General features: G+C 47.4%; 1 protein-coding gene across 1 annotated transcript in view; it reads left to right on the forward strand.

Moving 5' to 3' along the window:
* Positions 1-2618: 2618 nt before the first annotated feature.
* Positions 2619-22754, forward strand: part of ANGPT4 (angiopoietin 4) — a 53406-nt gene continuing 33270 nt past the window's right edge. The window contains exon 1 of the mRNA XM_083507545.1: positions 2619-3176. Within this exon, the coding sequence (XP_083363671.1) occupies positions 2853-3176 (324 nt within the window). The 5' untranslated portion in view covers positions 2619-2852. The remainder of the gene's footprint in view (positions 3177-22754) is intronic.

Here is a 22754-nt window from a genome sequence, read left to right on the forward strand (position 1 = left end):
TTGGACTTCCTCACATCTCCCTTTCCTGCGTTCCCAATTATAAAATTATAAGCAGCAATTTATCACCTTATTCCAAATCTTATTTTATAAATTTCAAATATTATGTCTCCAACTTTAAATATTTTTTCCAAATGCTTAGATACTTAATTTAAACATAGGTAGCCGTGTTGGTCTGCCATAGTAAAAAAAATTCCTTCCAGTAGCACCTTAAAGACCAACTAAGTTAGTTCTTGGTATGAGCTTTCGTGTGCAAGCACACTTCTTCAGATACACTGAAACAGAAGGATCTGGCAACTTCTGTTTCAGTGTATCTGAAGAAGTGTGCTTGCACACGAAACCTCATACCAAGAACTAACTTAGTTGGTCTTTAAGGTGCTACTGGAAGGAATTTTTTTGACTTAATTTAAACATAATGTTACTCCAAATTTCATCTTTTTCTTAAACATCACTTATTCTCATATTCTTTCAATTAAATTGCTGATCTGAACTTTCCGGACCAACCAAACCAGGGGCATATTTTGGAGTTAGCACGCTTCTGATGGAGCAAGGCATTTGTACAAGGCGCATGGGCCAAATCAGGTACCATATCAGCCGTCTAGAGAGAGGCTGAGGTCCCTGCATTCCTGCGGTGCCTTCAGCCCATTCACTCTGCCTCCTATCTCTTTCAAACAACAAAATGCTGTTTCTTCAGGTCAACTGTGATGGCCTGGGCCTTGGAACCAGAGGAGACTCAGTCTGCACCAGATCCTTTGCCACAGGCGTCAGCAGGACCAAGTCTGGGGCCTGATCCTGAAGAGTCCCAGTCTGCACAGGTTCCCCTGCAACAAACCCCAGCTAGGCCAAGTCCGGGGCCTGAGCCTGCCCTGGCTCCAGATGTGGGGATTCCCTCGTTGCCTTCAGCTGGGCCATCACTTACAGCTGCTCCACTACCAGTTGGGTCAGGGGAGGCTGAGGCGGCCTCTGGGTCTAGTAACCCACCGATGTCTCCCGAGCTGCAGAGACTAAGGTTGGAGAGAAGGAGAGACCTGAGTACTCGCAGGAGGAGTGCTCGCCTTTGGGTGAGACAGGGAGGTGAGTCGCTGGGGGATCAGGACCGGCCGCTACCCCGACAAAGATAAAAGGCTGTTGGATCCTGCCCCAGGTTGCAGGAGCAACATTGCTGTTTGCTAGAACCTGCCTGAGATCCTATACCTGTCCATGCCTGGTTTCCTGCCTCGTGTCCTGCCTTGGCCCTGTCGGACTGACTCCTCGCGTAATCCTTGGATTCGGGACCGGACCTGGACCGCGTTGCTCGGGTTAACCCCCGGGCCCAGCACACCAACCCACAGCGACAGGAGTCTGGGTGTGCCTTGCCTTCTCCAATGCCTCTCTCTTTCCAAACACTTGGATTGGCAGGTATCAGGATCAGACTTTGGACAAAGAGCTCCCACCAGGGAGTCAGGAAGCAAATATTTAAAAAATCCTTTGGAGCAAGGCACCCTGACAGATCTCAGAGAAGTAGCCTACTCCTTTGGCTGGAACATAAGAAAAGACTGCTGGATCAGGCCAATGGCCAATCTAGCATCCTGTTCTCACCTTGGCCAACAAGATGCCTGTGGGGAACCTGCAAGCAGGATAATAATAATAATAATAATAATAAATTATTATTTATACCCTGCCCATCTGGCTGGGCTTCCCCAGTCACTCTGGGCGGCTTCCAACAGAAAATTAAAATACAATAACCTATTAAACATTAAAAGCTTCTCTAAACAGGGCTGCCTTCAGATGTCTTCTAAAAGTCTGGTAGTTGTTCTTCTCTTTGACATCTGGTGGGAGGGTGTTCCACAGGGTGGGCGCCACCACCAAGAAGGCCCTCTGCCTTGTTCCCTGTAACTTGGATTCTTGCAGTGAGGGAACTGCCAGAAGGCACTCAGAGCTGGAACTCAGTGTCCAGGCAGAATGATGGGCGTGGAGACGCTCCTTCAGGTATACTGGATTCGAAACAAAGAGCAAATCCTGTGGTTTGCGGCAACTGGCATTCAGAAGCCCTGCTGCCTCTGAGCACAGCCATCGTAGCTAGTGGCCAGTGATGACCATTTCTTCCTCCATGCGTTTGCCCAGTCCTGTTTTAAAGTTGGTGGCCCTCACTGTCTCCTGTGGCAATGAGTTCCACAGTTAAACTTTGTGCTTCCCAAGGTCCTTGCCTCCAACAGGGGAGGTAGAACAGAGCAACACATCTGTGACAATCTTCAGATACAATGCCACACTTTCTCTGCCACGGCCATGGCAGTGTGGCTTGCTGGAGCAGCCTCTCCACCCCCTGACTTGCCCTTTGGCCTATCAATTATAAAATGATAGAGAGCAGACAGGATGCAAATCAAACCACGGAGCGTTGCTAAGATCTGTGCAAAGCCCTGGAGAGAGCCGTCGGCTTGGTTATGTGTATGCAAAAAACCTCTCGTTTCTGAAACTTGAGCTCCCGTAGTGGGATAGGAAGACGAAGGAGAGGGAAAACGCATCAAACTTCTCTTTTTTTAAAAAATAAAAAATGTCCGGCCGGCCAATATTGTTACTGGAGCCAGCATAATGATAAAAGAAAGAGTCTTGGAGGGGGGTGGAGAATGTTAAAATGAGAAGAGGAGGAGGAGGGGCAGGGTGAGAGGAAGTCGAGAGTTTGCAGGATTTCAGTGTGTGTTCAGGAACGGGCAGAGCCTTTCGGAGGCTTCACCCCGGCTGGGTCTCCGGAACCAGCCCCCAAGGGAGTTCTGACCAGCAGCTTCTATACCCTGAGAATACCAACTGGGTCCTGGATCTGTGCAAGGGGTGGTGGGTGGCCTGGGACTCGGCGAGACCCACCCCCTCCCTGCTCAGCCATGTGGACGCTTGCAAATCTCCACGTCGGGGCCTTGGGTCTCTTGGTGGTCGCGGCTTCCTGGGCAGTGGGCAGCCAGCGGAGGGCGGCTGAGGGGTCAATCCGCAGGAGGTCTCACCGGGTTCAGAATGGGCGCTGCAGTTACACCTTCGTCTTGCCAGAGGCCGACCCCCAACCCTGCCAGCACCCCGGGGAGACCTTCAACGTCAACACATTGCAGCGGGATTCCCCGGCCGGCCCTTTGCTGTGGAGCGATGACCAGTCCACCCAACGGGTCCAGCAGTTGGAGAGGGTCTTGGAAAACAACACCCAGTGGCTGCTGAAGGTAAGGGGGAAGGAAGGGTCTTGGGGGGGGGTGAGGGCGGAGGATGGAAGCCACAAACGGGGAGAGATGCTGTGGATCAAGACTGCCCATGCCTGAGACTAGACATCAGCCTTTGGCTCAATGGCAAAAGATGCTCTGCACGTGCTCAGAAGCTATTGCACACTCATTCTGCAGTTATAGGTCAGAAGCTTGTTTGGGATCAGCTAGGCCTGTTGTTTTGTTTAGTCGTTTAGTCGTGTCCGACTCTTCGTGACTCCCTGGACCAGAGCACGCCAGGCACTCCTGTCTTCCACTGCCTCCCGCAGTTTGGTCAAACTCATGCTGGTAGCTTCGAGAACACTGTCCCACCATCTTGTCCTCTGTCGTCCCCTTCTCCTTGTGCCCTGCATCTTTCCCAACACCAGGGTCCTTTCCAGGGAGTCTTCTCTTCTCATGAGGTGGCCAAAGTCTTGGAGCCTCAGCTTCAGGATCTGTCCTTCCAGTGAGTACTCAGAGCTGATTTCCTTCAGAATGGAGAGGTTTGATCTTGCAGTCCATGGGACTCTCCAGAGTCTCCTCCAGCACCAGAATTCAAAAGCATCCATTCTTCGGCGATCAGCCTTCTTTATGGTCCAGCTCTCACTTCCAAACATCACTACTGGGAAAACCATAGCTTTAACTATACAGCGAGGCCTAGTATCACATAAAAGGTTCTGGGGCGAAAGGCAAGGAGCCCTGAGCCCTCTTGCCTATGCTCAGCACCCCTCTCAGCCTCAGTTTCCCGCTTGTGAAATGAATGAAGAGGTTGTTCTAACTTTTGAGGAGACGTGCAATGAGTCACTCGCTTCACTGCCTGGGAAGGCGGCAGGCTCTCCTTCTATGGAGGTTTCGAAGCAGAGGTTGGATGCCCGTCTGTCAGAGATTCATTAGGTGCGACTCCTATATTGCAGGGGGTTGGTCTAGATGACCTTTGGGGATCCCTTGCAACTCTACAATTCTATGGTCCTGAGTAAGAAGTACCTCCAGGCACCCAAGGAAGCGCCTTCCTTACTTCCAGGTCATGGAAATACAGGTGGGCTTGTCAACCTCTGGAGAAAGACGCACCCACTTCATTTTAACTCGCTGGAATTTCAGCGCATGGGTGCAGTTTTCTTGCTCAGAAGGAACATCCGCAAAACAACAACAAACCTCTGGTTACGTGAAACGTATTCAGTAAACACACGAGATGTAACCAGCTGTACGTTTGAAAAAATAATATATACTATTCATTGTACAGTGATACCTCGGGTTACATATGCTTCAGGTTACATATGCTTCAGGTTACAGACTCCAGGAATAGTGCTTCAGGTTAAGAACTTTGCTTCAGGATGAGAACAGAAATTGTACTCCGGCGGTGCAGCGGCAGCAGGAGGCCCCATTAGCTAAAGTGGTGCTTCAGGTTAAGAACAGTTTCAGGTTAAGTACGGACCTCAGGAACAAATTAAGTACTTAACCCGAGGTACCACTGTATTGAATTGTAGATTTCAACAGAAGTAGCTCATAAAGTTCAACGAAAAAAGTAGAAGATTAGAGGATGAACTGATCTGCTGGGTCTTCTACCTTTTTCGTTGAACTTTATGAGCGACCTCTGTTGAAATCTACAATTCAATACAATGAATATTATTTTTATAATGCAATTATTATATATCATATAATAATTATAATATTATATAATAATATAATGTATTATTATATATTATTTTTTCAAACGTACAGCCGGTTAAGTCTTATGTGTTTACAGAAGGAACACCCAGCAGGCACAGACACCCAGGTGCGACAGGTGAGGGCTTGGAGGAGATATTACCCTGGTCAGCAACAAAATGGCCATCATTTTGATGGGTGGAGGGCCTTAGAAGTATCATAGAAGCAGGGGGTTTTTTCTGGCCAGAACTCACCAGTTCTGGAACCTCTCAGGTGGGCACCATTGCCGTTCTAAGAGAATGAGGGAGGCATTCTGGCCCCTTTTCCCTAGAAAAATAGCACTGCATAGAAGTATCATAGACTCCCAGAGTTGGAAAAGACCATGGGAGTCATCTATTCCAACCCCCTGCGATGCAGGAACCTTTTCCCCAATATGGGGCTTGAACCCACAGCCCTGAGATTAAAAGTTTCATGCTCTACCGACTGAGCCAACTCAGTCTTGTATGTTACAAGGCAGCCCAGCACACCTCTGCAACCCATAGATAAAGGGGAAGGGTCATAGCTCAGAGTTAGACCATCTGCCCTACCTAAAGGTAAAGGGACCCCGGACCATTAGGTGCAGTCGTGGCCAACTCTGGGGTTGCGGCACTCATCTCGCTTTATTGGCCGAGGGAGACGGCATACAGCTTCCGGGTCATGTGGCCAGCATGACTAAGCCGCTTCTGGCGAACCAGAGCAGCGCATGGAAATGCCGTTTACCTTCCCGCCTGAGCGGTACCTATTTATCTACTTGCACCTTGATGTGCTTTCGAACTGCTAGGTGGGCAGGAGCTGGGACCGAGCAACGGGAGCTCACCCCGTCGCGGGGATTCAAACCACCGACCTTCTGATCGGCAAGCCCTAGGCTCTGTGGTTTAGACCACAGCACCACGTGTGTCCCATCTGCCCTACCTACAGAAGCTCCTAAATTTAATCCCCAAAGGGCTTGGAGAGATCCTTATCCAAAGCCTTCAAGAGCTGCTTCCAGTCCGTGTAGGTAATATTGAACTCGGTGGACCAAGAGACTGACTGTACAAGGCAGCTTCTAGCACATACTAGACCCCCACATGCGATTTCCACAGGATCCAGGCCAGTCAGGGCCATGTCTGAACCAATGGATTCAAACCGCAAGAAAGGAGATTCCAACTAAACATAAGGATAAATTTTCCGGCAGTGAGATCTGTCACTTGGAAAGTGACGGGCTCTCCTTCAGGTTTTTAAGCAGAGGTTGGGTGGCCGTCTTTCATGGATGATTTAGTTGAGATTCCTGTGAGATGTGAAACACAAGAGCAGTCAATTACAACATTCCTAGAGTGAACATGTTTACACACGGGGAGGAATGTTTGTCCAGCCAGCAGGTAAACTTCCTGTTTCCTTCTGGGCTGGGACAGACTTCCTCTGCATGTGACTAGAGGTGGGCGTGGCCTCACCTGTGCAGGTAACGACAAAAGCACAGGGCAGGGCAGCCATCTCTCTCTCTTTGACTACATGCATCGAAGAAGCAACATCTGCTTAGCCAAAGATGCTCTTTGAGGACAAAGGGACTGTCTTATTATGGGGTAGTTTCTAGGTATATGTTACTTTTCTAAGCTAAGTCTGCCTTCTGGGATCCCATTGTGAACAGAATGATATGTGAGTAAACTCTTTTTATACTTTTATAGAAGACTGTGTCGTGTTTTATCTTTTATGAGGGAATAAGGGGGAAATACCAGAACAGTTATTATAGAGGCTTTAGCAAGCCTGAGCTAACGCATCCGCTGTGAGTTTAAAAGGGGAAATGTTACTCTGCTAAATTGCGAACTTGTTAACACAAGTTGGAAAGGCTATTCTCAGACAATATATCCTCTCCTGCATCCCTGAACATTCCCACAATTCCTGCATTGCAAGGGGTTGGACCAGATGGCTTGGGGGGGGGGTCCCTTCCAACTCTACAATTCTCAGGTTCTCTTTTTCTCTGCGGTAATCCAGTGTCAGGGACGAGGGGCCTGTTTTTCTCTCTTTGCCACAGCAGTGTCCCCAAATGTAGAAGTGTCTGGTGCGCCCATGAGAATGGAAATTTCATGCCTATAGGGGAGACGTGCACCCAGGGACACTGGTTTTCTTCTGCTGCTTCTCACTCCAGGTGTTAAGAATTAAGCATGCTCCCTATTTGCATGGCCACACCTCCTCATAGGCATAGCCCCGCCTTCGGTTCTCTTTCTTGGTCACACTGAAATATGACAGAGTTTGGGAACTGCAGCGTGTGGGGATTGAGAGAGAGAACGCTGTTGCTGTCATTTTGGAGAGGACGGAAGAGATATAATTTTCTAGAGCCAAATAGTAAAGATCTGGAAATATTTGGAGTCTACGAGGAAGGAGGCTAGAGAACTAGTTTTTATCTGTAGTCTTGGATGGAATGAAGCCACTGAGCATGTGCAGAGTGCCTTCCTCTCCCACTGAGCACTCACTCATAGACTGCCTGAAGGAGACAATGTGTGTGAATATTGGACGTCGCATGATTCTTCCCCCCGCCCCCGCAATGACCAGTCCCTCTCCACCACACCACCCCCCGGCCATCACTAATCCTACCTCTGGGAGTTGAGGAGGGTCAGGAGGATGTGGTTTCCCAGTGTCCTCCGGTTCATCTTGCTACCGGAACTTTGCTTCTGCGGCTCATCTAAACTCAGCTCCCGGGGGGATTTTCGGAGGCTTGGAGGCAACAATTTATATGTGCTGATGTGCAAGGGCAGCGGATGAGGGGGTGGACTCTGCACAGACAATGTCAGGCAATGCCAAAGAACTGAAAACTTAAATACCAGTGATCTAATACAGAATCATAGAATCATAAAGGTAAAGGGACCCCTGACTATTAGGTCTAGCTGTGGACGACTCTGGGGTTGCGGTGCTCATCTCGCTTTATTCGCCGAGGGAGCCGGCGTACAGCTTCCAGGTCATGTGGCCAGCAGGACTAAGCCGCTTCTGCCGTTTACCTTCCCACTGGAGCGGTACCTATTTATCTACTTGCACTTGACGTGCTTCCGAACTGCTAGGTTGGCAGGAGCAGGGACCGAGGAACGGGAGCTCGCCCCGTCATGGGGATTTGAACCGCCGACCTTCTGATCGGCAAGTCCTAGGTTCTGTGGTTTAACCCACAGCGCCACCCACGTCCCTCATTAATTATATTTGCATACCACCCTTCATCTGTAGATCTCAGGGCAGTTCACAACATAAAAGAATAATAGAAATGTAGTTGGTAGGAACCCTAAAAGTCATCTACAGTGGTACCTCTGGTTGCGAACGGGATTCGTTCCGGAGGCCCGTTTGCAACATGAAAAGAGCACAACCCGCAGCGGCTCGTCTGCGCACGCACGGGTTGCGATTTGCCGCTTCTGCACATGCGCGTGATGTCGTTTTGAGCTTCTGCGCATGCGTGAGCGGTGAAACCTGGAAGTTACCCTTTCCGGTACTTCCGGGTTGCCACGGGACGTATCCTGAAAGAACGTAACATGAAGCAAATGTAACGTGAGGTATGACTGTAGTCCAACCCACTGCAATGTAGGAATCACAGAGCAAATTTGTGTGTGTGTGTATGTGTGTCTTAAGGCAGTGGTTCTCAAAGGGTGTGCGATGCACCACATTGTGTGGCAGGAAGATTCAAGGACCATGAAAGAAACAGCTAAACATTTCAGTGCAGTATGGCATAGTATCAATATATTTCTTTTATTTGCAAAAGTGAGCTCATTCCTCTTACTGTGTTTTTATAGTTACAGATAGGTAGCCGTGTTGGTCTGCCATAGTCAAAATAAAAAATTCCTTCCAGTAGCACCTTAAAGACCAACTAAGTTAGTTCTTGGTATGAGCTTTCGTGTGCATGCACACTTCTTCAGATACACTGAAACAGAAGTTGCCAGATCCTTCTATATAGTGAGAAGGTGGGGAGGGGTATTACTCAGAAGGCTGGTGGGAATGGGAGATTGGCAGATAGCTGAGATGAGCCTGTTGACGACTCTTAACAACTGTAATAGGTCTTACAGGAAAAGGCAAGGGGTGAGAAGGTGAGAAATGGCTTAGTCATGTATAATGAGATAGGAATCCAAAGTCTTTGTTCAGACCAGGTGTCTCCATGGTTTTAACTGTTTTTATACACAGTTTAGGTATTTAGGATTATATTTTGGGAGCGATGCATTTTTTCTTATGTAGCTGCATCGTTTTATACTTTCTGCATGTCCCGGGATTGTATTATAAAGTACTCATGTTCTGTGCCATGAATGCTAGGAGTTTATTTTGTTTTCCAACACATTTCTTATCAATATTTTTTTTTTCGGTGTGGCACAAGCAAATTTTTATCTTGAAATGTTGCCTAAAGAAAAAAGTGTGAGAACCATGGAGTGTGAAGGCAATTTTTGACAAAAAATGTGTTGGATGCCTGTCTGTCAGCCTGGCCTTTTGCAGTCATTGGTCAGAAGAGCATTGGGAGGAGGGGATAAGTTGATTTCTCACCCAGCAATTGGCCTGCACATTATTTTTCTCATGAGATTGGAAGTAAAGAATTGGAGACACAACCTTGACATAGATAGATAGATAGATAGATAGATAGATAGATAGATAGATAGATAGGAAGTTGTTACGGAAATTACGGGGGGCACATCTTTAAAGTTGTTAAATGTTACAAATATTATGCCTGAATGTATCCTTTCAACTTGACAGCTCAGGGAAGTTGTTGTTGTTTAGTCATTTAGTCGTGTCCAGCTCTCACTTCCATACATCACTACTGGGAAAACCATAGCTTTAACTATACAGACCTTTGTCGACAAGGTGATGTCTCTGCTTTTTAAGATGCTGTCTAGGTTTGTCATTGCTTTTCTCCCAAGAAGCAGGCGTCTTTTAATTTCGTGACTGCTGTCACCATCTGCAGTGATCATGGAGCCCAAGAAAGTAAAATCTCTTGCTGCCTCCATTTCATCCCCTTCTATTTGCCAGGAGGTGATGGGACCAGTGGCCATGATCTTCGTTTTTTTGATGTTGAGCTTCAGACCATATTTTGTGCTCTCCTCTTTCACCCTCATTAAAAGGTTCAGGGAAGTTACCTTGCTTTAAAAATAATACAGAATCAACTCCTTTGCCAGTTTCCTCCATTCCAACACTATTTTGCGCTTGCAAAAGGGACTCCAGGAAGTGCCCAGAGGTGACAATTGCTGAGCTAACTGTTGGCCAAGGAAAGCCTAATCCCATCACCGGACTTGCCAAGGGGCCAGACATGCAAAGGAAGTTCTATTGTACTTTGGGTGGTGGGACTTCAGAGGTGTTTGCCTATGCTAATCTTATACCTGGGTCTTGTCCTGACATGTTTGCCAAGGTTAAACTAGTGTAACCCCAGTCTACCCCTCCCCTTTTGTGACATGTCAGTGATGTAGCAATGATGTAGCAATGATGCTGAAATATACTCTGAGTCGAGAGTGGATTTCATGCTCTTTATTCAGCTCATAGTAGTGAGGAATGGAAGTTCCCCCAGAATGTCTGCTTTATATACATTATTTACACAATGGGCCCCACGTGATTGGCTAATTCCGGGATTCACCTGTAGGCCAATCAGTTTGCAGATTCACTTCCAACTGGAGCTGGATTGGGTGGCTCTTGTGGACCAATCAGAGTGCTGCATTCTGGACCCTATTGTTCTAGGACCAATCAGACTGCTGCATTCTGAATCCTATTGTTCTAGGACCAATCAGACTGCTGCATTTTGGACCCTATTGTTCTAGGACCAATCAGACTGCTCCATTCTGAATCCTATTGTTCTAGGACCAATCAGACTGCTGCCTTTTGGATCCTATTCAACTCAGTACATAACAGATGCTGCATGAACTGTATTCTGGGATATGGTGGGAAAGTTTTAAAAGTCCTTGTCACCCCATCCTCGGGGTTCAAAATTCCTCTTTGAACCTGTTGCGCAATAAATTTTGGTCTACAGCTATTTGGTGGGTGGACTCCTTCCTTTATTCTGCAGGGACCCGCGGGCTCTGCCCGACGAGCTGGGTGACTGAGCAGCCTCGCACCTAGATTTTCCCCCCGTAACAAACTGGAGGGAGGTAAGCTGATTGATTCAGAGAAGGAGCTAGGAATATCTATCGGGGGGCCCAGCTCTCCTCTCCCTCCTCCCTATTTTCTTGGCAGCCGACTCCCTCCAAAATAGGAGACAGCCATGGCGAGGAGAAAAGTCGTCTTCCCTCTAGAGGACCGGCTGGACCTCTCGTCTGTCATCTAAGCTACAGCTGCTTGCGTCAGACCTGCAAATAACTCCATCCCTGATTGGGTTGGGACCAGAGAGCGTCCCATAGCATCCGGTGGACAACTGGAAGGAACTGAGTTCCCTGGCTAAGGGGGAGGAATCTCTGGGCCTTCTTCTCGTGAGAAATGGAATGGGGGGTTGCAGGGGGAGTGATGCTTGCGAGCCCCCGCTCTTTGGTCTGCTTTCCACCACGGTCACTTTGAAATGGAGATTCTGAGCAGGATGTGTTGCGCTGCTTAAATGGCCAGGGGTACAGTCCAGGCACAGGGATTTGCATAAAATTTGCTGGTTTGCATGCAAAGATGCAAATATAGGCTGACTTTCAGAGGGGAACCAACTCTGCCTCTTTATGCCAGGGGTTAATCAGAGCCCTGGGGAAATGATTTTTTTTTTTAAAGTAAATTTTATGTAGTATTTTCCACACAACACCACGAAAAGTATCAAAAAATAACAATACACAAAACACAAAAGCCCGCATACAAAAAAACCAAATCCATATCTTACAAGTTAATAATATAAACACTGAAAAGAAAAACAAACATTGACTTCCACCAATCCCACAGCACCTCCTTTACCTCTCATTGTATCTTCCTGTTTTCTTGTTTTCCTTATCATCTCTATCCGAGCATCCCTGGGGAAATTAAATCAAATGGACGTTGATGAAATTATGTGTGGCATGGAGAAAATTGATAACGTTTTCTGCAATTATTTATATTAATTTCCCAAATCATTAGAAATCCAACCAAATTACTTTAATGTAATACAATTTCTTAAAATCAGGTTTCCCGCTCCTGTTGCAACATATGTTTGATACAGAAAAGTTTTTCTCCCTCCCTCTCCCCCTCATAACACTATTATTCATCCATTAACACAAATGTTGGAAGATTCTGAACATGTAAAAGGAAGCACTTGGATTACTGCAATGCGCTCTACCTGGGGCTACCTTTGAAGGTGACCCAGGAAACTATGACTAATCCAGAACGCGGCAGCTAGACTGGTGACTGGGAACGGCCGCCAAAACCACATAACACCGGTCTTGAAAGACCTACATTGGCTCCCAGTACGTTTCCGAGCACAATTCAAAGTGTTGGTGCTGACCTTTAAAGCCCTAAACGGCCTTGGTCCAGTATATCTGAAGGAGCGTCTCCACCCCCATCGTTCTACCCGGACACTGAGGTCCAGCACCGAGGGCCTTCTGGCGGTTCCCTCACTGCGAGAAGCCAAGTTACAGGGAACCAGGCAGAGGGCCTTCTCGGTAGTGGCGCCCGCCCTGTGGAACGCCCTCCCACCAGATGTCAAAGAGAACAACAACTACCAGGCTTTTAGAAGACATCTGAAGGCAGCCCTGTTTCGGGAAGCTTTTAATGTTTGATGTATTATAGTATTTTGGTGTTCTTTTGGAGGCCACCCAGAGTGGCTGGGGAGGCCCAGCCAGATGGACGGGGTATAAATTATTATTATTATTATTATTATTATTATTATTATTATTATTATTATTACGCTGCCCAGTGTGCTGGGCCCAGGGGTAACCTGAGTAACGCGGTCCAGGTCTGGTCCCGAATCCAAGGGTACCATGAGGAGACAGTCCAACAGGGCCGAGGCAGGACACGAGGCAGGAAACCAGGCAAGGACAGGTACAGGATCCCAGGCAGGATCTAGCAAACAGCAATGTTGCTCCCACAACCTGGGGCGAGGTCTGACAGCCTTTTATCTTTGTCAGGGTAGCAGCCGGTCTTGATCCCCCGGCGACTCACCTCCCTGTTTTGCCTGAAGGCGAGCCCTCCTCCTGTGAGTACTCAGGTCTCTCCTTCTCTCCGACCTCAGTCTCTGCAGCTCAGGAGACACTAGATTACTAGACCCAGGGGCCGCCTCAGCCTCTCCTGACCCAACTGGTAGTGGAGCAGCTGTAAGTGATGGCCCAGCTGGAGGCACGAGGTCATCCCTGCATCTGGAGCCAGGGCAGGCTCAGGCCCCGGACTCAGCCCAGCTGGTACTTGTTGCAGGGGAACCTGTGCAGACTGGGATTCTTCAGGATCAGGCCCCAGACTTGGTTCAGGTGATGCCTGAGGCAAAGGATCCGGTGAGGACTGAGACTCCTCTGGTTCCGAGTCTGAGCCCGAGTCCCGGGCCATCACACCCAGAGTTAAACTATGGAACTCCCTCCCACAGGAGGCAGTGAGGGCCACCAACCTAGATGGCTTTAAAAGAGGATTAAACAGATTCCTGGAGGAGGAGGAGGAGGAGGCTACTAGCTACTAGCTGATGGCTACTAGCTGGAGGCAGCAATGCTTCTGAATATCAGTTGCTGGAAACCACAGGAGGGCAGAGGGGTCTTGTGTTCAAATCCTCCTCACTGGTTTCTCATGAGGGCATCTCATTGGCCACTGTGGGAACAGGGGAGCCAGACAGGCCATGGAACCGATCCACTAGCCGGGCTCTTTTTACAATGTTCTGACATTGCATGTTTTGGCCATGAGACGGCACCTCTGAAACCAGCCAGTTTGGATCTCATCTTAAAAATAATTTAACTCATTTCACTTGCGCGCGCGCACACACACACACACACACACACACCTCTCTTTAAAAAGCTGCCAAATTAATTAGGCTCACCTTTGTGATTGATTTTTCCTTTTTTTAAAAAAGCAGGTTATACAAAGGGCTGCCTCTGAAGACGGTTCAGAAATTTCAGCTAGTGCAGAATTCAGCAGCCAGGTTGCTCACTGGAGCAAGATGGTTTGAGCACATTACACTGATCCTGGTCCCACTGCACTGGCTACCAATTAGTTTCCGGGCCCAATTCATAGTGTTGGGTTTGACCTATAAAGTCTTAAATGTCTCAGGACCACAATACCTCAAGGACCACCTCTTCCCATATGAACCTACCCCGGACCCTGAGATCATCTTCTGAGGCCCTCCTTCATGTGCTTCCTCCTTGAGAGGTGCAGAGGGTGGCAGCACAAGAGCGGGGCCTTCTCTGCAGTGGCTCCCTGTCTGTGGAATGCTCTCCTCAGGGAAATTCGTCTGGCGCCTTCATTATATACTTTTAGGCACCAGGCAAAAGCATTCCTTTTTGACCAGGCCTTTGGTTGATCTTTTTGACATCCAGCACCCTTTTAGAATGTGGTTCTTTTTTTGGGGGGGGGGGTTAATTGGGTTATTGATTTTGGTTTGATTTTATATGTTGCGGTCTTGTTTGTGAACTGCCCTGAGACCTCTGGGTATAGGGCAGCATATAAATTGAATTAATAATAATAATAATAATAATAATAATAATAATAATAATAATAATAATAATATCTCACTGATAAAATAAAGCTGTGTGAGTTTAACAAGTACAGTCATACCTCAGGTTACAGACATTTCAGGTTGCGTTTTTTTGGGTTACGGACCTGCCGAAACCCAGAAGTACAGTCATACCTCGAGTTAAGTACTTAATTCGTTCCGGAGGTCCGTTCTTAACCTGAAACTGTTCTTAACCTGAAGCACCACTTTAGCTAATGGGGCCTCCTGCTGCTGCCGTGCGATTTCTGTTCTCATCCTGAAGCAAAATTCTTAACCCGAGGTATTATTTCTGGGTTAGCGGAGTCTGTAACCTGAAGTGTATGTAACCTGAAGCGTATGTAACCCGAGGTACCACTGTACTGGAATGGGTTACTTCTGGGTTTCGGGGGTCGCACATGCTCAGAAGTGCTAAATTGCGCTTTGTGCATCTGCAGAAGTGCCAACTCGCAACCCGCATGTGCACAGACGTGCCACTGTGGGTTGCAAATGTGCCTCCTGCACGGATTACATTCACAATCCGAGCATCCACTGTACACAAGACTGCACCTACCAATTTGGCTTGGGACTTGATGTTGCTGTTAATAAGTTGGGCAGAGAGACAGAGAAATTAAATGCATCCATGCCCTGAGCATCAGAATCATTTTAGCTCTGAGCTGGCTCTGAGCAGTCCCTCACTGGAAAATAGTAGCCCTTCTTAGAAGCTCTGTAGCCACTTTAAGCTGAGGACTCTTTCCATGTTCCTCTGGAAGAGGATCTTCTTGATATTGGACGTCCGGCTGCTCTCTTCTGTGTACACAGCTGCACCGGAGGCAGCTACTGGGAAAGTCTGGCTGACCCAGCAACGCTTTGCAGGGCGAAATGTACACAGAGCGCAGGGGTAGAATAGCAAGGAACTACTGCCTGAGGTTCCAGCAACAACCACGACTCCTTTCTTCCTCAAGAGCCGAATCCCAGTGCTGAGACTCTTCGCTAGAGGACATGCAAAGATTTCGGCGCACTTTGCATGGTCAGATCCGAGTCAGGATTGCGTGCATTTCACAAATCCTTGCATTAGATTCGCGATCACAGAATCGTGTCTGGCACAGAGCCAGGCAGCGTGAGAATCATAGCTGTCAACTTTTCCCTTTTCTTGCAGGGAATCCTATTTGGAATAAGGGAATTTCCCTTTAAAAAGGGAAAACGTTGACCGCTATGGCGAGAATGCCAGATTCACTGAAATGAAATTTGTAATATTTTCACAGCGCTGCAAATTTCAGCAAATGCAAAGGTGAGGGTGGCTGCTGTTATTTGTTATTTTATTTATTCCACAAAGTTCCTCCATGGCTTGAAAGGCTTTTAAAAGAAAACAACTTAAAGAGGTTTACAAAACAGACAAGACAATAAGAAAAATTATGAACGCAAAGTTAAAACTTTGGGAAACTTAAAATAACAGTCGACTGGAAACAGATTAAAACTCGCATCAACTTTCTAAATAGCTTGGTGGGCTTGTCTAAACACTGGAAGGAATTCAGGGAAGGTGCCTGCCTGGAATCAATAGACAGGGAGTTCCAAAGGACAACACTAAAATATCAAGAAATTTATACATTTGTTGTAGTGACTGTTACTATTTTTATTATAGTAAGATCAGTGAACCGACTCCCTCGGAAGGTGGCAGAATCTCCTTCATTACAGGTTTTTAAATAGAAATTCAATGGCCATTTGTCATAGATGCTTTAGTTGACGCGGGCGGCGCTGTGGTCTCAACCACTGAGCCTCTTGAGCTTGCTGATTGGAAGGTCGGCGGTTCGAATCCCTGCGACGGGGTGAGTTCCCATTGCTCTGTCCCGGCTCCTGCCAACCTAGCAGTTCAAAAGCACGTCAAGGTGCAAGTAGATAAATAGGTACCGCTCAGGAGGGAAGGTAAATGGCATTTCCGTCAGCTGCTCTGGTTCACCAGAAGTGGCTTTGTCATGCTGGCCACATGACTCGGAAGCTGTATGCCAGCTCCCTCGGCCAATAAAGCGAGATGAGCGCCGCAACCCCAGAGTCGTCCACGACTGGACCTAACGGTCAGGGGTCCCTTTACCTTTACCATCTATAAGTCCTGAAAACATGGGCATACCACACCCCCAGTGATTTGACCAGGTAGAGCCATTTTCACCCCTAAAGACTCCAGGATTTGGAGGTTAATCGGTGTGCAGATTTGGTGTTGGTGGGCTGCTTGGGACCTCTAACGGAGAATCCTGCAAACCACACTAAACTTCAACTCCCAGGGTTCTTTGTGGGAAGGCATGGCACTTAAAGAGGCGCATCAGAGCCAGCGTGGTGTAGTGTTTAAGAGTGGTGGACTCGTAATCTGGTGAACCGGGTTCGCTTCCCCGCTCCTCCACATGCAGCTGCTGGGTGACCTTGGGCTAGTCACACTTTTTTGAAGTCTCTCAGCCTCACTCGCCTCACATATTTGTTGTGGAGGAGGAAGGGAAAGGAGATCGTTAGCCACTTTGAGACTCCTTCGGGTAGTGATAAAGCGGGATATCAAATCCAAACTCTTCTTCATCAAGCTGAGAACAAATCTTTAGTGTGCTGAAAGTCTCTGGCTATGGCTAGGTTTGCATTGCTGTCCATTTAAAATGAGAAGCGATGCATGCTGAACTCCGAGGCTCTGGGCTTCCTGATTGTGGCTTTGCAGGGAACCTGAAGGATTTCTCAGAGAAGGGGGGGCATCTGCTGTCCCCCCCTGACCGCCTCTCCAAAAGACCCGTGTCCCCATGACCCCCATGCCACAAGGCTCCTCTTCCAAAGCAGGCCTGTTTTTCATAAATCCAACTGGAAGCACTTAATGGGACCTGTTTTCTTTGGATTCAGGTCCTGAAAAAACAACTCTGTTGCAGGCATTGGGGGGGGGGGGAGTGGAGGGGAGGAGGGGGTTGTGAAAGAATTGGAAAATGTAAGAAAAATATTGGCCAGGCAGTTAAAGGGAAAGTTCTGCCTGCCTTCAGGCCATGATGCCTGCCTGTGGAGGCCAGGGAAATGGACAGTGTTGTTGTTAATAATAATAATAATAAATAATAATAATAAATTTTATTTATCCCCCGCCCTCCTCGGCCAGAGCCGGGCTCAGGGTGGCTAACATGAATAAAATTTCAGTAAAAACGTAATAAAAAACAAAACAAAACAAAATTTAAAATACAGGTTAAAATGCAATTTAAAATGTTGTTGTTGTTAGTGCATATGCAGAGTGCTCCACCCCACCCCCCCACCCCAGGATGGAAGAATCTGTCATTTGTGATTTCTGCTGGTTTCTCATTTTTCCAATCTTAAATTCAGTTCAATTTCTTTTAATCCTCATGTCAATCCAGCAGCATTTTAGTGAGAATTTCTTCAAATAACTAATAGGCACATTTTGACTGATAGGCATGATTCCCCCCGAGCGATTCCTCCAAATATAATGTGATCTTCAATCATATATATCCATTGGTATGCACGCTTCCCCCCAATATATGTGTTTTTGTACACATTGGCTGGTTGGAGAACTGCATGGCCAAATTCCAATAGGAATTCCAATTTCGGAGGATAGTTGCACCTCCATTCATGTACAGTCATACCTCGGGTTAAATGTGCTTCAGGCTGAGTGCTTTCAGGTTGTGCTCCAGGTTACTTCTGGGTTTCGCTGCTCGTGCATGCGCAGACGGTCAAAATGATGTCACGCGCATGTGCAGAAGCAGCTAATCGCGACCCGCACATGCGCAGACACAGGTTGCGTTTGCTTCTGGATGTGAACGGGGCTCCGGAACGGATCCTGTTTGCATCCAGAGGTACCACTGTACTGGTTCGAGGGCGCGAATTAGGCAACTTTATAATGGAAATTCAAACAACACTGAATTTCCTCCCATCCCTAACACACACACACACACACACACAGAGCGAGTGTGTACACCATGAATATTGATGCCATAAGAAGCAAGAGGCTTGGCTGAGGACACATTCTGGATCATGTCTGCTTGTTGGAGTCTGGCAGCCTTAAACTATCTGTTTGTCCCTGCCACTGCCACACTAACTTCTTAATTTGAAGATAAACAGGCAGCAAATTAAGACCCTATAGGGCTCCCCCAGCCTTCTCCACCAAAGATAGCCAACTTTGCAATGGTGTGGAGAATTCCTTCCTTCAGTGGAAGAGGGGAAGAGAAAGAACGGTATTTGGAGGAGAGAATCCTCCATCTCTCCTTTGTCTCCACCCTCCCTGAATTTCTCTCCCTCCTTCCCTTAAACCGCTGCTACGCTGCACATTTCGAGCAAATCCTTCCCTCTTTGGAAGCTTCCCAGGGACAACGAAAGCACAGATCGGTCCTGCTGTTCCCAAAATAACGAGGCATGTGCCCGCGACCCCGTCCCCGTTCCCTCGCTGGCACTTTTGATGGTTTTGAGTTTGTTATTCTGGCTTTGTCAGAAATCAGGGCGACGGGGTCTGGGCTTCGAGTTCCTTTCTGAACTCAATGTTTTGCATTGCGGGAGAGATTCGGTTTAGTTGAAAGGAAAACATGGGGCAGCGGGGAGAAAGCGAAAAATGAGGAGGGGGAGCAGAGGGTCTTGTGCGCTTGGCAATAGGCAACCATGATTAATGAGAGGCTGCAGAGAAAGTGAATTAGCAAGCTGTCCTTACACTCCCCCCCCAAACTCACTGGAGTGGTTTTTAAGAGATAGCTACAGTTCCTGCGGAGCTACTGAAACGTACTCAGAGTCCTGTAGTGATTTCATGCTCTTTATTGCAGCTTGTAAAACAGTGATTGAATTGCCCCCCAAATCTCAGGCTTTTATATGCAGTCATACCTCTTGTTACGTTTCCTTCAGGTTGAGCGTTTTCAGGTTGCGTCCTGCGGCGACCCAGAAGTAGCGGAAAGGGTTACTTCTGGGTTTTGCCGCTCGTGCATGCGCAGATGCGCAAAATGACGTCACGCGCATGCGCAGAAGCGGCAAATCGCGACCTGTGCATGCGCAAGCTGCGTTCTGCTCATGTTGCGAATGGGCCTCTGGAATGGATCCCGTTCGCAACCAGAGGTACCACTGTACATTATTTACACAATGAGTCCCGTCTGATTGGCTGATTCTGCTTCCCTCCTGGAGCCTGACTGGTCTTTTTCTGCAGGCCAATCAGTTGTTGCATTCTAGGATCCTACTTGCCTATTGTTCTAGGATCCAAGCTTAGTACAGTGGTACTTTGGGTTAAGAACTTAATTCGTTCCGGAGGTCCGCTCTTAACCTGAAACTGTTCTTAACCTGAAGCACCACTTTAGCTAATGGGGCCTCCTGCTGCCACTGCGCCGCTGGAACACAATTTCTGTTCTCATCCTGAAGCAAAGTTCTTAACCCAAGGTACCACTATTTCTGGGTTAGCGGAGTCTATAACCTGAAGCGTCTGTAACCCAAAACCCAGGTACCACTGTACATAACAGCTACTATCAGTATCAATGGAAGGAGGAACAGGCTGGGAGATGGGAAGCAATTTTGGCTCAAATCCAGGGCAAATAGCTATATTGTACCACTCAGAACTGCTTTTCTGCATGTTCCTAATGCTCGGGGTCAGGAACCTTTGAGACTTTATAGTTTGGAGAAAAGGCGCGTAAAGGGCGAGATGATAGAAGCTGATAAAATTATGTGCAGCATGGAGAAAGGGGAGAGAAAAAAAGCTCTTTCTCAATAGTAGAGCTTGTGGATGTGCAATTAAGCTGAATGTGGGGAGATTGAAGACAGATAAAATAAAGCAGCACATAATCATACTGTGGAACTCCCTGCCACTAGAGGCAGGAGCTCTGTCTCCAAAAAGGTAGGGATAGTTATGGGGTTGCGGTTCCAGGGTCATTCTGACTATATGCAATTTTTGCCTTTGTGTACAAGTTCCCCCAGAATGTAACTCCCATGTAAAACACACACGTGGTTCATAATTCCCCCCATTTTTTAAATCTTCTGCTACAACAACAGAAAACAATCTGTTGCCTTCCCATTTTTTTAGCCCCCTGGGTCTTTTTATAATATACACTTGTTGTTGTTGTTGTTTAGTCGTTTAGTCGTGTCCGCCTCTTCGTGACCCCCTGGACCAGAGCACACCAGGCACTCCTGTCTTCCACTGCCTCCTGCAGTTTGGTCAAATTCATGCTGGTAGCTTCGAGAACACTGTCCAACCATCTCTTCCTCTGTCATCCCCTTCTCCTTGTGCCCTCCATCTTTCCCAACATCAGGGTCTTTTCCTGGGAGTCTTTTCTCATGAGGTGGCCAAAGTCTTGGAACCTCAGCTTCAGGATCTGTCCTTCCAGTGAGCACTCAGGGCTGATTTCCTTCAGAATGGATAGGTTGGATCTTCTTGCAGTCCATGGGACTCTCAAGAGTCTCCTCCAGCACCAGAATTCAAAAGCATCCATTCTTTGGCGATCAGCATTCTTTATGGTCCAGCTCTAACTTCCATACATCACTGCTATGAAGGCCATAGCTTTAACTCCTTCATGGATCACTGCCTTGCCATGGGGCTTGAATAACTCAGAGAAACTATGAGCTATGCCATGCAAGGCCACCCAAGATGGACAGGTCATAGTGGAGAGTTTTGACCAAACCTGATCCACCTGGAGCAGGAACCGGCAAGCCACTCCAGTATCCCTGCCAAGAAAACTCCATGGACAAAGACAACAGGCATATAATACACACACACACACACACAGACAGATCAGATTTTCATTTATGGATGCTTCCTCTTTCCCCATTTCCTGTGTTAATCCTGGGGATCTTTGAAAAAGCCTTGGATTTCTCAATGAAACTTCCTCCTGCCTCCAGGGAAAACATCATATCCCACTGGGTTCAACAGGAACAAAGTTTCCGTGTGAGCTGGAGCAGGCCTTGCCGTGCATGGCCAGAAATTTTGGCCGGTGGTCGTTTGCTCTCAGAAGACCTCCTTGGTCTTGAGATTTCAGATTCTGAAGACCCTGAAAAGACTTAGAAACGCAGCCATTCGATTTAGATTGGCTGAATTGGAAGACTCAGGACAGACGAAATACATCTTCACAGAGAGCAATCTTCAACTACGGAACCCCTTGCCACAAGAGGCAGGGATGGACACCAATGTGGATGAGAGAAATTCATGGCGAAGATGACTAACCATCGATGGCTACTAGCCACAATGGCTCTGCTCTGCCGCCACAGTCAGAGGCAGCAATGAATGCCAGCTGCTGGAAACCACACAGGATGGGAGAGGGCTGCTCTTGTGTTCGAATTCTGCTTGCATGTTTCCCACAGGCCTCTGGCTGGCCACTGTGGGAGCAGGCTCATCTTATGTTTTTATGAACGGATGACACGATGGACATCACAGTCTCCTTACATCCCTAAGTACAGGGATGTGAGGACAGCATCACAGCAACACCCAACTATCAAATTAATACAATTTCTGCAGGTTTAAGCCCCTTTATGGGCTGTTTCATTGCATTCATCAGGACAGTCTGTTGAGTTGCACTGGAATGAAACTTGACTTCAGCAGACTAATCCAGTTAGCAAGTTTGTCAAGAAAAGGAACTCAGAGTTCCTTCTGGGGTATGTATTAAAAGGACAAAAAACAAACAGAACACTCACTTCTGACCCTCTATTTCTGTCTTTCCTCATGTTGGCCTCACTTATTTGGGTCACTTTCCTGTAAAGCAATCCAAGCTGTCATTACACATTTTATCCCTCTTATTATCTACAGTTGGCTTAATTGCACACCATGTTCCCCGTTCTAAAACACGGCGCAAGGCTCTCACTTCTGAATCATTGTGCTCTGCATGCGACAATGGCGTGTAGATCCAGACACGTCTTTCTTTTCGGTGTACATCTGATGGCAATCTGCTTGCAAGAGCAAATCAGCTATTTGTTGGAAGTCAAGGATCATACAACTTCAAGGTTAATCATCTTGATGTGAAAGCCAACTAGCTGAGAGGGAGCTGTGTGGAGGTGTTGGTTAGCCACCAAACAAAGTGGCATGATCCTCTCTGAAGAAGCACATCTTCTGATTGGCTGTGTAGTTCCAAGGGAATTTTCCTCTGTATGTTTGGTTGAATATCTCCTTGCTATGTACAAGGCCTTAGCTAAGAAAGAAAAAGCCTCTCTCTTCCTTTCTCTTCAGATCAGGCACTTGTTCTTCAGATCAGGCACTTGTTAGCAAGTTTCTTTATCTCTGGACTCTGTGGCATTTAAGTGACTTTGCTCACACTAATCTCACAATGGGAGTAGAAAAAACATGAATATCTGTAGCATCGCTGCTTGGAGGCTGGGAGCGTAGGATAGCATGCTAGGCTTTTCTCTGACTGGCAGTAGCCCTCTGTGGTCTCTCAACTAGAACA

This window comes from Podarcis liolepis (genome assembly GCF_965112155.1).
Source record: "Podarcis liolepis genome assembly, chromosome: 6".
NCBI lineage: Eukaryota > Metazoa > Chordata > Lepidosauria > Squamata > Lacertidae > Podarcis > Podarcis liolepis.